At 33.7% G+C, this 12,841-nt stretch overlaps 1 protein-coding gene across 1 annotated transcript; it reads right to left on the bottom strand.

Moving 5' to 3' along the window:
* Window positions 1-5,547: 5,547 nt before the first annotated feature.
* On the bottom strand, window positions 5,548-10,021 carry LOC108334711 (protein trichome birefringence-like 2). The gene is made up of 5 exons (XM_017570630.2): window positions 8,986-10,021; window positions 7,079-7,271; window positions 6,805-6,995; window positions 6,221-6,379; window positions 5,548-6,008 (listed from the first exon to the last, which is right to left on the bottom strand). The coding sequence occupies exons 1-5, from the start codon at window positions 9,654-9,656 to the stop codon at window positions 5,663-5,665; spliced, it is 1,560 nt and encodes a 519-aa protein (XP_017426119.1). The 5' UTR covers window positions 9,657-10,021; the 3' UTR covers window positions 5,548-5,662.
* Window positions 10,022-12,841: the final 2,820 nt, after the last annotated feature.

Here is a 12,841-nt window from a genome sequence, read left to right as displayed (position 1 = left end):
ATTTTTATTTTACTTTATAATGTATTATAGTTTCTAATTTTTAAAAGATAATTTTGAGATAATTTTATTTTATAAAATTAAAGACTTTCGACAATAACAACTAATTAACAATTATTTGATGAGTTTATACTCGATTCGTAAAATAATGAACATTTAAATTGATGTGAGTTATGTATATTTAAATATTTTTTAATATTTAATCATATTTCCATTTTAATTTAAAGATACTTCAATAACTTATTTAATTATTAAATTAAAATTTATTGTTTACTTTGCTTTATTAATCATATTATTTACAAAATTTTCACTAATTTCTTATTACTTTCTATATCCTTTCTCTTAATATAAACAACTTATCTTCTTATTATATTTATTTTTCTTTTCTTCCTTTTACAATTTCCACATTAAAATAAACAAATTACACCACTTAATTGCTTAAAAAAATTAATAGCAAAGCAAAATTCTTTTGTTTTTTGGCTCATAATAAATGTAGTTTAAGGGAAAAATATCAATTTTAAATATAATGTTAATTATCTTTTTTCATTTATATTTCTAATAATACTAATCATAGACACTACAAATTATAAATAAGTTAGTGATAATAATGTTAATTTTGTAAACTGAGATAATTATTTTATTTATTTATTTTATGTGAAAACAAAATTAGGACAATCCTATAGAGCATGGTAAATGTCCTTTTAGAGTAATTTTTTTGTCGACATCTTTATTATCGAAAAATACACTTCTCAATCATATTAGTCACTGTTTCTGAAGATAAATATTTTGTTTATTAATTTCATGCTAAAAGTAATATTTACTTAACAAAATTTAACAATTCAAAACTAAAATGGGACAATGTGCATATATGATTTTACCATTGGCATATAGTTAGTTATGTGCTATTTACATAAGTTCAGGATTTATCCTTATACAAGTGAAAGAATGTCTGTTAAGAAAATCAATTTCATGAATAAATTTTTATATTTTAAAAAATTGGTCTATAACTTTTTATTTTTTATATTTAAAGATTTTATATCATTTAACAATCAAGACAAAAATGGTTTTAAAATGTCATCTACTAATATACCTTTTAAATACAAAACCATGAAGAACTCAACAAGCTTAATATTTAAAAGATTAGAATTTACATAAAAAAGTTTTGTAGTTTGGTGATGACCATAAACTTAAGACACAGAGATAGAATTGGGTCATTCTCCTTCATGAATGCTATTCTTTTTAAAATATTTGTTTTGCTCTTTTGAGATCTTAGGGTACAAATAAGAGCCACTGACCTTCAGAAATCTGGGAATCTTCTCTTTACCACATGTAATATCTGAAGGGGCACTTAAGAAAAAGTATAAATGTTATATCAAAAGACAAAAGCAATGAAGATTATGACAATAGATTTTGCACTGTTGGAAAATGGAATTGCGTCACCTCCCAAATTGAAGGGTACCTAGTACCTACAATGGTTACACTTGACCAACATTTGATAAACAAGAAATTGTAGATGAAAATCAAACTAGGAATTTACAAGTACATATGGTAAAGTAGTTTTGATCTTGGACCAAAAATAATGAGAAGGGCCCAAGAGTTTGATTCCAAATTGAAACCACATCATGGAAAGGTCACTTGTCCTACAACTTCCCATGCCATGTGGAAATTGGATGGCAACATCTATAATTACTACCATGATGACCACTTGATGAGTCATTCATGTTTGAACGTAAATTAAACTGAATTCACAGTAAAAGTTTGGAAATTTTGCATCATAAGGGACCCAAAAATTGATTGCAAAATTGGAACCAGCTTAGAGTTACTACTAATCATCTTCCATTGGTCTTGGTTGTCTAATTTTAAGTGGTGGACAACAATCATAGTGTGCATTATGATTTATGAAGGCAACAACAAGAATCCAACTTACTTTTCGGCAAAACTTAATTCATTTACCACTATAGATAGGTTAAATTGGGAAGAATAAGTTCATATATACTACCATGAATTTAAATTCTGTAATTGATGCATAGACATGTTAATAAGAAATTGGTGAATGTAAAATGTAAATACATATTGACTCTGAGAAAACTTTGAAAGGTTTATAGTTATTCATTTTTACATTGTGTTCAACTTTTGAAAAATTTATAGTCTTTTATTTTTATACCGTGTTTAACTTTTTTTTATCTTCATCCAATATAAAATTGTTTGTTTGAAATTTTATTAAGACTTCCGATAGAAAGAATCGTTACTTCTAGAATTTTTCACTTATATTATACGTTGTTTACCAAAACAAATATTTGTCTATCATACTACTAATGAGTTTTTTCAAAAAAATTCACTAGATAAATACAATATTAATAAAAAAAAATTCAACCTATATAAGATATTAAAATCACTCTCAATCAAAAACCTTTCAACAATAAACTTAGATTCTTCATTTTTACATGATACTAAATTCTTTTTAAGTTTATGCATTCAACTTTTTTTTATACATAATGAATGTAAAATTTAGATTCAGATTTACATTTTTTAAGAGTTTGTAGATCTTTCTTCTTATATAATATTTAATTTTCTTATTTTTATTTACTTAATGTGAGATTTTCAACTCATTTAAATTTCTTTGACCAAGATAATTAAATGGGTTTGTTGTTTGATACCAATGGCCACAAATAAAGGTTCACTAAAAGAAGCTGTGAATTGGGATCTCATTCAGGCAATGTTGATGGGAAATAAAAATATAAGTGGCTACAGAGGTAATAAATAAACAGCACAGAAAGATTCCAAAAGGGGACTGACTTAAAAGCGATAACAATTTTGTTTTCTTGCTTGAAGAAGAGGCAAACCAAATGCTTCAATGGATTATCTAGCTGCTATGATTGTATGCATATCTGAGAAGGAGATCACTGCCATTTTTTGTATCATTCATCAACATTGTTTCAAGAATTTTGGGTTATCTATAAAGCCAGCTATAGAAAGAGAAATGACTCTTGGACACAACTTCAAGCTATAGTTTCCACTGTTACTTCCTTTTTTCTCACTATAAAATACAGAACTTTCACTTCTTAGAGGTGACTAATCACTCTAATTTCAAAAGTTGAATTGGCCCCTAGAAATTATCAAAAGAAGACACATGATAGTGATCAATTAACAACTAAGATGTAAACAGTGCAACATGGCTACATACACGGCTAAGATTATTTTTAGCTCTGAAATCAAAATCATGGTATTTTGAAACTTTAAGAAAATATAATTACAGAAGAAGAAAACAAAGTGGTTTGGGTGAGAGAGAACGAAATTAGTGGAGAGTTAGGAATTTGAAACAGTGATGAATTCTTATCACAAGTCCTGGTAACATATTCCAATTATTTCAAAGTGTAAACGTGTTTAATATCTTGGAATGTGTCAAATAATATTTTATTCAAGTACTTAAGAGGATTATTTAACTGGTTCATTAAGAAGTTTTTTAATTAATTTTGGAAGCAAAGTGGGGTTTGAGTCTCCTAAGTGGATCCAGAGATTCAATAAAAGCCTCCAACCATCAAAAGTCAAGCACGAATGAAAAAGTAAAGAGTGGGTGCCCATCTTTTAAAGTTTATATTGACTCTTTCACATTCATATCCTTTGTATTTCAATCAGATATCTTCTGTGGACACTATTTAGTACTGAATTTTAAATTCCCTAAAATGCCTTTGTGGGTTAATATAGTATGCAGTGTAGTGTCATATTTGGTGAAAATAAACAGAAATTTGGTCAAGACAAAATGGAAATATCAAATTCAATTTGAGCATGTAGACTAAGTACAACTTCAATAGTAGAGAAAAAGAATGAGATAATCAAATTAGGTTAGGCCATCAAAACCTCCTTCCCTTGTAAACCAGTAGAAGAAAAAGAGGGTAAAAAAATACAGTTAGGTCAGGTCTATCCTGGTTAGTGTTAGATTGAGATTCAAGAAAAAGTTAGAAAATTAGGTTAAGGTTGAGATTGAATAAACCAAATAGAAATTTTTTAATGAGCACAGTTCTGTTTTGTTTCTTTTTTTAATGAGTTTCTACATTGCTACTTTTTATGGTTAAAAAATAGGAAAGGAAGAAGCAAATGGATAATGAAAAGATGATGTGATGATAACACTTCTTAGTTCTCAATCATCAACTATTTAAAACTGTGGTCAGAGACTAAGTTCTCCACTAGTTTTCTATAGAGCCCTTTGGACCCTCTTCACCAAAATCTATCAAACCCTGAATCTGGTGAGAATGAAGCTTTGTTGGCAAGCATCCATCCATGGTTCTTAAAGAAGAGCATGGAGAGAAAGGAGTGTGAGAGGGTCCTTACCCTTCACACTCCCCCACTTTCAACAGTTTGCTTGTGCTTAGCTTTGGCTTCTCTAATCAACAAGGGATGTGTTTAAACATTCTGTGAGTGGCAGAAGCAGATATGCATTCTCCAAAGGAGGAGAGGCTATGGCTACAGTCAGGCAAACCGGCAAGTCACAAAAAGGCAATGGACTCCATTGGGGTCTCTATGGCTGTGTATTGCTCATCTATGTAGTTCTTCTTGCTTTAGAATGTAATAAACAAGGTTGACCTTCCTTTAAGAAGGTACCAACTTGTGCTGTCCCATTTGCTCAATTTGCAGCTGACTAGATTTCCTTTCTCTCTTCAGTTTCTGCAGATGAGTAGGTAGATAGTTGTGATCACTTCACTCCATTTCTGTCCCCTCCCATTCTGTGTGTTTCCTTTTCCATGTTTGTTTGTGTTGCTAGTTATCACCTTATCAGAAATAAAGCAAGAGTACAATTCTAGTTCCTCAAAGTTTAGGATTGTATTTTATTGAACTTTATTACAAAAACTTCAGAGTCCTTTTTCTTAGGTGAATGATGATCATGTCCCATGACCCCTCACCCTTTTTCCCTTTATACTGCTGCATTTCTGCTGTTTCTAATATTTGTTGTTCAAGGGACTCAATGGTAACTATCTTATCCTCTTTATATTAAACAAGGCTACCCTAACAAACAGATATTCATGTCCCAAAAGTAATTGAAAAGTAGGAATACACAGACACCTAATATATACAAGTCAGTAATGTCAAGAGTAAATACATTTATATGATAACACTTCTATTAGCAAAACTAAACTTTCCTTGTATTAATACTTCTTTTGCTACAATTTTATATGTCAACTAGACACTACAACTTACAGAATTTTCATTTGGCCTTTCATCTCCAAACTATAAACTTATAAATCTAAAACAGACAAAACTCTTAAACAAATAAATAACTCATTTAGTTCTATTGTATTTAAGTTTATCCTAACAATTTCTGCATACAACAATTATTAATTTTAGTGTGAATGATTGATTAACCACGATTGATTAAAATTTGAATTTAAAATCAATAGTCAAAATCATTTCAACCAAGTCCACGTTTCTTGTTATGTATCCATCGTATTTATTGTTATACGTTTACAAGCGAAATTTTGGTAGTTGAATAGGGGAACAAATTTGATCCTTCCTTTTCTTTAACTAGTCAAGGCTAACGAAATGGAGCTTTCAATCTACAAATTTTACAGCTTTCGTGGTTTTCATTATGAGAATTGTGCAAGTCAATGAATATACATGTGTTGAATATGTATAATGGATGAGAAATCATAACGAATTTGAGGAGTTTGGCTCAACTTTTCCAATGGCCTTTACCATATTTCAATAGAGAAGCATAGAGTAATTCATTCCAAGTATCAGGTACTCCAGGCAAACACCAATGACTGCAATCTTGGTGAAGTTCCGCAGAGGCTAGCTCCTCTGCTGTCTTATACTCCATTCTGTATATAGAGGGATGCCCATCTTTTCTGTAATCTGTAAGCCTACTAATGTTCATATATATCACGGAAGTTTTCATCTTTGGCATGACCACACGCTCCAAAGCCCTCATTTTCGAAGGATACTTGCGCAAGTGCTTTCCATCAGATATTGGCTCAGTTTCTTTGTGGCACTGTCCTCCTGAATTCCATTGCCCACCCCTGAAATCATATCAGCCAGTATAAGAATATTTTGATCAACATGAATCAGTATAGATAAAAGAGTTGTAATTCATACAATAACTAGTAAAACATTTGTTGAAGCAACTTCTTTTGTGTTTATCCCACTATAGCGTCATTTATTGCATATTGTATTTCAAACAGTAGCAAGTTCAGAACTCTTAACATTTGGCAGCCATGTTTAACACCAATACCTGAAATGAGTGACCGAGTATCCTCTGAAGAAAACCTGAGTTCGATTGGCATCAATATTGTTGTCAATCCATCTAGCCCAAGTGGTCAATGCCCTTGTATATGCATCCAGAACTTTGAGTCTGGGGTATATATGGTTGCCTTCTTGATAATAGTCCTCTCTGTAAATATACCGTAAAAATAAAAAACCTTAGTGATTATGAGGATTACAGACGGTAAGCACTTTGAGGTTGAGAATGTATGATAAAAGTAAGCACTACAAGGCATGTTTATGCAAGTGATATCGTATTCAAGAACTTTAGTTAAACATTATGCCAAGAGTGTATTATAATTCACAGAAAGTAAGCACTACAAGGCAGAAAACTCTTGGTGTGAAGAAAACAAGAGATTCAAATCTTTAATAGGAAAAGCAGTTTCACACGACAAAATAGTAAGCATGGTTGTGCATAATGTTGAATCAGACTAAAAACTTTGTTGTTACACATCATCAAGTAAGAACACCTAATCTACAGATTTCAAGGAAGGATAAAACCATGCAGAGGCATATACAATGTGAAGGCAATGTTACATAGTGAACTGAACTCACCCCCTAGATGTTTTCTCGTGAGTCCACCAATGACCTGTATTGAAGACTATGATGTCAGCATCATGATAGGTGGTAGTTGTCTGATCCATCAAATCCAATCTTAATGTCTCAAAGGATCCATTTGTGCCCTTGAAAGTTGACTCTTGAACAATGAAAGGAGAGCTAACAAAATCTACTGAACAATTATAATCCTATAAATATGGGAAAAAAATTCAATGAGATATCATTACAAGATGCATACTCGGGAAAATCTCAAGGATATACATAAACTTGCCTCAAATCTAAAAGCATAGACACCTTTCTTCTTAAATTCTGTTTTTCCTGAAATTTCAAAAACACGTTTCTTGTCTCTGACACTTTGACGCAAGATACACACCATGGACTCCCACATGTTCCTGTTCAGTGAGTCCCCCACAAAAACCAGCCTCTGTCCTCGCAACTTTTCCAGAAAATCAGTCGCATTCAAACTGAGGTGACATCAATAGTTAGTTAACAAACATTAGCACAAGCATTGATATGTAGTATGCGCCAGATTTCAACTTATAACCAATTTAAGTGAAGTTGTTTAACAAATACATAAACTGCATTCCAAAAATTGACGCAGGTAATGAGATTTTGGAATAGTATGGTTTAAAATGGATGTCCTAGGTTTGATACTAAGTTAAAAACACTAAACTACCCCCAAAAAAGGAAGAAAAATAAACTTGGTATAAAGATCCGTAATCGACCTCCCTCCCCTGCCTGAGTTTCAAGTTGTAGCTGGTTCCATATTGCAAGTAGATCACTTGATAAAGAATTTTGTAAAGATTATATTGTAATTTAACACAAGTAAACAAGAATTGTGGTCGTTGACAATGTACCTTGCCCACAACTGTGTCCCTTGTCTAACATAAAGTATAGATATTCAAACTTGTTTAGCTTGCTCCTTTTTCTATCTCTTGTCCAGAGTAAACCAAAATGACATTGTCATATGCAGAAAGAATTGCACATATTATTCTAACGAGGCACATTTCCAGGGGTAAAAGTACCATTTCACAATTTGACACCCATAATCCTTTGCATTGAAACTGAGGTGACACCAATAATTAACAAACATAAGCAATAAGCATTTATATATTGTATGATTTAAAATGGGTTTCACTGGTTTGATAATTGAAGTAACTACAAACCAAAACTAAGGTTAAAACACCAAACTTCACTAAATATAAGAAAAATAAACTAGGTTATAAAGATCCCTAATCACCCATCCCTGCTTGAATTTCACAGACTATAATTGCAGATTATTCCATATTATATTAGCCTGTATATCTCTAGATCTCTTAATCCTGTTTAACCATATAATCCAAACCCTACTCACCATTATTATTACTCCAAAAGGAACAATGGTCAAGGAACAATTACCCTCGTTTAGTTTAAAACTGGGAAGGGAGTGTATGGGAAACAAATCCCCCTCAGCTTAATTTTATTCCCCACAAAATGGTGGTTATGGGACAACTTTTCTTTCAATTTAAAAATGTGTTGTATGTTACCCATAAATTCACCTACTTAACTACTTATTAAAATAACGATTACTTATATTGTAATTTCCTACTACCGAAAAACCATTGTGGTCCTTGACCATGCACTCACAATTTCGTCTCCTATATAACATATAGTATGGTTCAATACTTACATGTTCAAACTTGTTTAACTTACTCCTTGAACAGGAATAATGGCAAATGACTTTATAGCATAAAGACAGAATGGCTCACATCAATGTAATGAGCCACATTTCCATGGACCAAAGTACTATTTCACATCTTGAGACCTATAATCCTTACCCTCTTCCATCTCCCCTTAATAAAAATTCATACTGATGAATGAACTTTTTTTCCGTTGCATTCGTTCTTCTTTATGTTATATTTTTTTCTTTTTCACTACATTTTCCTATCTTAAAAGCTTTCCATCTAATATTCAAATTAAGGAAAGTTTATGTTTTCTATCCTTCATACAAACTGTTCGCTGGCAAGATTTCTTTCATCTTTTATTCATCAATATTGCAATCTCATAGAACCTGCCTCAGTCCATATTCACACTCACAATGACACATAAATTGCATTTCCACAAGTATTGTTTTTCCCAATCTAAATCAACATTTCTTAACTATTGTTGATGAAAAGAACAGCAAGAGCATCATCATACCTTGGAATGTCACACCCATTCGGCTGCCATCTCCACTTCACATACTCATTATCAGGCCTCCCGTTAAGATGGCAATCAAAATCCCTATCAATGAGAGGACAAGACCCCAAGGGATAGTAAGGTTTCGATTCATCCCTCACCCATTTCCCATCAAAGATATCACACTCCCCAAACAAACTACCAACACTGTCATTACTTGCCTTAACCAACCCTTCTTCACACTTTCCCAAAGCATCATCACCACTGCATGACGAATTTCCCACGCGCCCATTTTCCTTCCCTGACACAGTAACATTCTTCAAAGAACAACAGTCTTCATGTTCCTCGTGGCCATCATGCAAGCTTGCATTTTTCTGATCCCCAGTGAGATTCCCCAAAAGGGTCTTCTTCTCCGAACCCTCACTCCACACATTCACTTCAGCCCTGTGCAGAGAACTCACGGAATCATTGGAATAACGGGCCGAGAAGGGAAAACGCCAAGAAAAAGAAGAATTTAAATCGGATCCTTGGAGAAACAGTTGAACCTTGGGAACAGTGAGTGAAGTGTTGTTGAGCAAGATAACGGTAACAAAAATAAGAGAAACTCCAACGCCTAAACTGAACCCTGAAATCACCTTTCTCCTCTGAGACATAATGGGTTCCGAGAATGCAAGCCTCTTAGAAGAGTCCATGGTGGAGATAACATGAACAAGCAAAAACAAAGCCAAGGCATAGAACAAAAAGAGCAACACCACCAACACGAACTACAATAAAAAAAAGTGCTTGGTGGTTCACCGATCAGAGCGGTTTTGAAAGAAGCAGTGATGAGGGAAAAAGGGTTTGAGAGTTAGAGTGAACGTGAGCAATGACAGAGAGAAAGAGGGCTGTAAAGGGTGCACCTTTGTAGGGTGCAATGTGTGTACATGAAAGAGTGAACCAAGTTTGAGAGTGTGTTACTATTACTGTTACTAGTAACTCTGAAGCGTCTCATCATCATCGTGCATTATGCAACTCATTTTGGGTTTTCTGTGTGTTCTTTGGAGACCATTGCACCATTAACTTGACCTTAAACACCAAAAATAAATGTGAAAATGAGGTTGACTCAATTAAACATGAATTAAAATTTGATGAGTTAAAATTCTCTAGATTCAGTTCTAAATCTTAGGAAAATATCTCTCTAATTAGTAAAAAGATGTTGCTTTTTCAATCACCCTTTAATATATTATAAATATTATTATTGTAAAAACGCAAAATAAATACTAAATTGGTTTGGGAAAGTGAATTTGGGAGGTATAACTTGCCATGTTGAAACCTAACCCTAGGTAAAGTTTACACTTTTTTTGATGAAATTTATGATAAGTTGTGTTGTGTTGATGCAAAATGGTAAGTTGGAGGTGCATTAATGTAGAAAGAGGTTGAGATTTGAAGGGAGGGGTAGTTTGGTGAATGCATAGAGAAAAGGTATTTGTTTTGTTCTGTTTAGTTTGGTTTGGTTTGTTGTGCAAAGGGCAAAACAGGTATAAGAAATAACGGTCACGAACACGAAGTTGTGAGACGTGGCGTGACCGAAAGGGTGCAAAAAGTTGTGATGCGTAACGGTAGCACCGACAAAGAGCATGAAATATGATGACGACACGTGGCAAATGTTGGACACAGGGTGTGGAGATTTATGGTTTGGAGATGGGTGCAGGAGCACACTAACATGGACGTACATGCCAACTTTATCCTTACAGTGAGCTTTTTGTCTTTCAGATAATCGATATTATTTTTAATAAATATACTATAATTATTATTATTAATTAAAATATAATAAAAAAATTTAAATTAAGTGCATTCTGTTAGACAATATGAATCTGCAAAAATTTATAATTTTAATGAAAATGTGAAAATATATTTAACGTTTTCGTGATTTTCGTAAGGATTAGATTTGAATGAGTAGGAATAAATATCGGCGCATTTGAATAGCTACATTGAGAGAGAATTTGCAATTGGTATTTAATAAGTTTCTTAACTGAATTATTTGATATTTTTCTTTAATTGCGTATTAAGTGAATTATAAGATTAGATTCTTTTTTATAGTGAGATGAATAAATTAATTTTCAAATAGGAGAAATATATTAATATATTAGTGGCATTCATTTCTTAGATTCTTCAAATTAAAGTTGGGTAAAATTAAAGTCAAGTCAGAGTGGAGTTCTAAAAACAATATTAATTAAATTTATGAAAACAAATAAATTTACATTTTATGTATAATATATTGAAAAATAATAATTTAAAGTTCATCTAAAATAATAAGTAATTTCAAGAAGGGTGATGGATGATTATATAAAATAATTTATTTTAATTTTTATTGTAACATCATAATATCATAATATAATAATTATCACACATTTAATATAAAAGACCAATTGGAAGAAGGATTATAAAGTATAATTTATGGTCATCTAAAATAACCATTGTTTCGGTTGATATTTGTGGGGATCGAGAGACTAACCTGCTGACGTGTCTGGGCCGCTCGCTCGATTCCAAACTACTCATGTTGGTCGATCGGTGTTGGCGCAAACCGATCGGTCTCCTTCTTGACGAGGGGGATGTACCTGTAAAAGGTACTCCGACGCCCAAGTTAGGCGTGTGATTTGAAGAGCCTCGGCTCTTGGTTGAATATTTAGTGAATGGTTATCACTATTGAGTATTTGAGAGTCATGCAGAGTAAATAATGCGTAAGTGGAACGTACCTGGCTTTCGGCCCTAGCTTTGTATTTATAATTTACCTCATGGATCCTAAGCTGATATAAGCCCAATAAAATATAAACAGAATAAGATATAAACAGATTACCTGAATATCCGGTTGGTTGTTTGTAACCACTCGGTTAATATTTTATACTATACACTATGCCCCCCAAGTCCGAGTTAAGCGTTTGGCTGTAGCCGTGGTTAACTGTAGGACTGATGAGTTTGAGGGAGGCTGTGTTTGCGGAATTTAAAGCGTTTTACCGCTCGACCTTCAACATTAACCGAGCGGGATTTACCGCTCGTCCTTCAATAGGAACCGAGAGGAATTTACCTCGCGATCTTCGACATTAACCGAGAGGGCTTTACCTCTCGACCTTCGACATTAACCAAGCGGGATTTACCGCTCGTCCTTCAACAGGAACCGAGAGGAATTTACCTCTCGATCTTCGACATTTATCGAGAGGGTTTTACCTCTCGACCTTCGACATTAACCGAGCGGGATTTACCGCTCGTCCTTCAACAGGAACCGAGAGGAATTTACCTCTCGGTCTTCGACATTTATCGAGAGGGTTTTACCTCCCGACCTTCGACATTAACTGAGCGGGATTTACCGCTCGTCCTTCAACAGGAACCGAGAGGAATTTACCTCTCGATCTTCGACATTTATCGAGAGGGTTTTACCTCTCGACCTTCGACATTAACCGAGCGGGATTTACCGCTCGTCCTTCAACAGGAACCGAGAGGAATTTACCTCTCGGTCTTCGACATTTATCGAGAGGGTTTTACCTCTCGACCTTCGACATTAACCGAGCGGGATTTACCGCTCGTCCTTCAACAGGAACCGAGAGGAATTTACCTCTCGGTCTTCGACATTTATCGAGAGGGTTTTACCTCTTGACCTTCGACATTAACCGAGCGGGATTTACCGCTCTTCCTTCAACAGGAACCGAGAGAAATTTACCTCTCGGTCTTCAACTTTAACCTAGGAATTACTGGTCGTCTTTGAGAGGGCTTTACCTCTCTCCCAAGGGGGATTTGCCGCTCGATCTTCGACCTAGGAGTGCTTCCTAGGGAACGGGCTTTACTGTTCGGCTTTGAGAGGGTTTTACCTCTGCTTTGAGCTAGGAGTGTTTCCTAGTGAACG

Source organism: Vigna angularis, chromosome 10 (assembly GCF_016808095.1).
Source record: "Vigna angularis cultivar LongXiaoDou No.4 chromosome 10, ASM1680809v1, whole genome shotgun sequence".
NCBI lineage: Eukaryota > Viridiplantae > Streptophyta > Magnoliopsida > Fabales > Fabaceae > Vigna > Vigna angularis.
The sequence above is the reverse complement of the archived record's forward strand: the minus strand, read 5'-3'. Positions and strand labels throughout refer to the sequence as shown.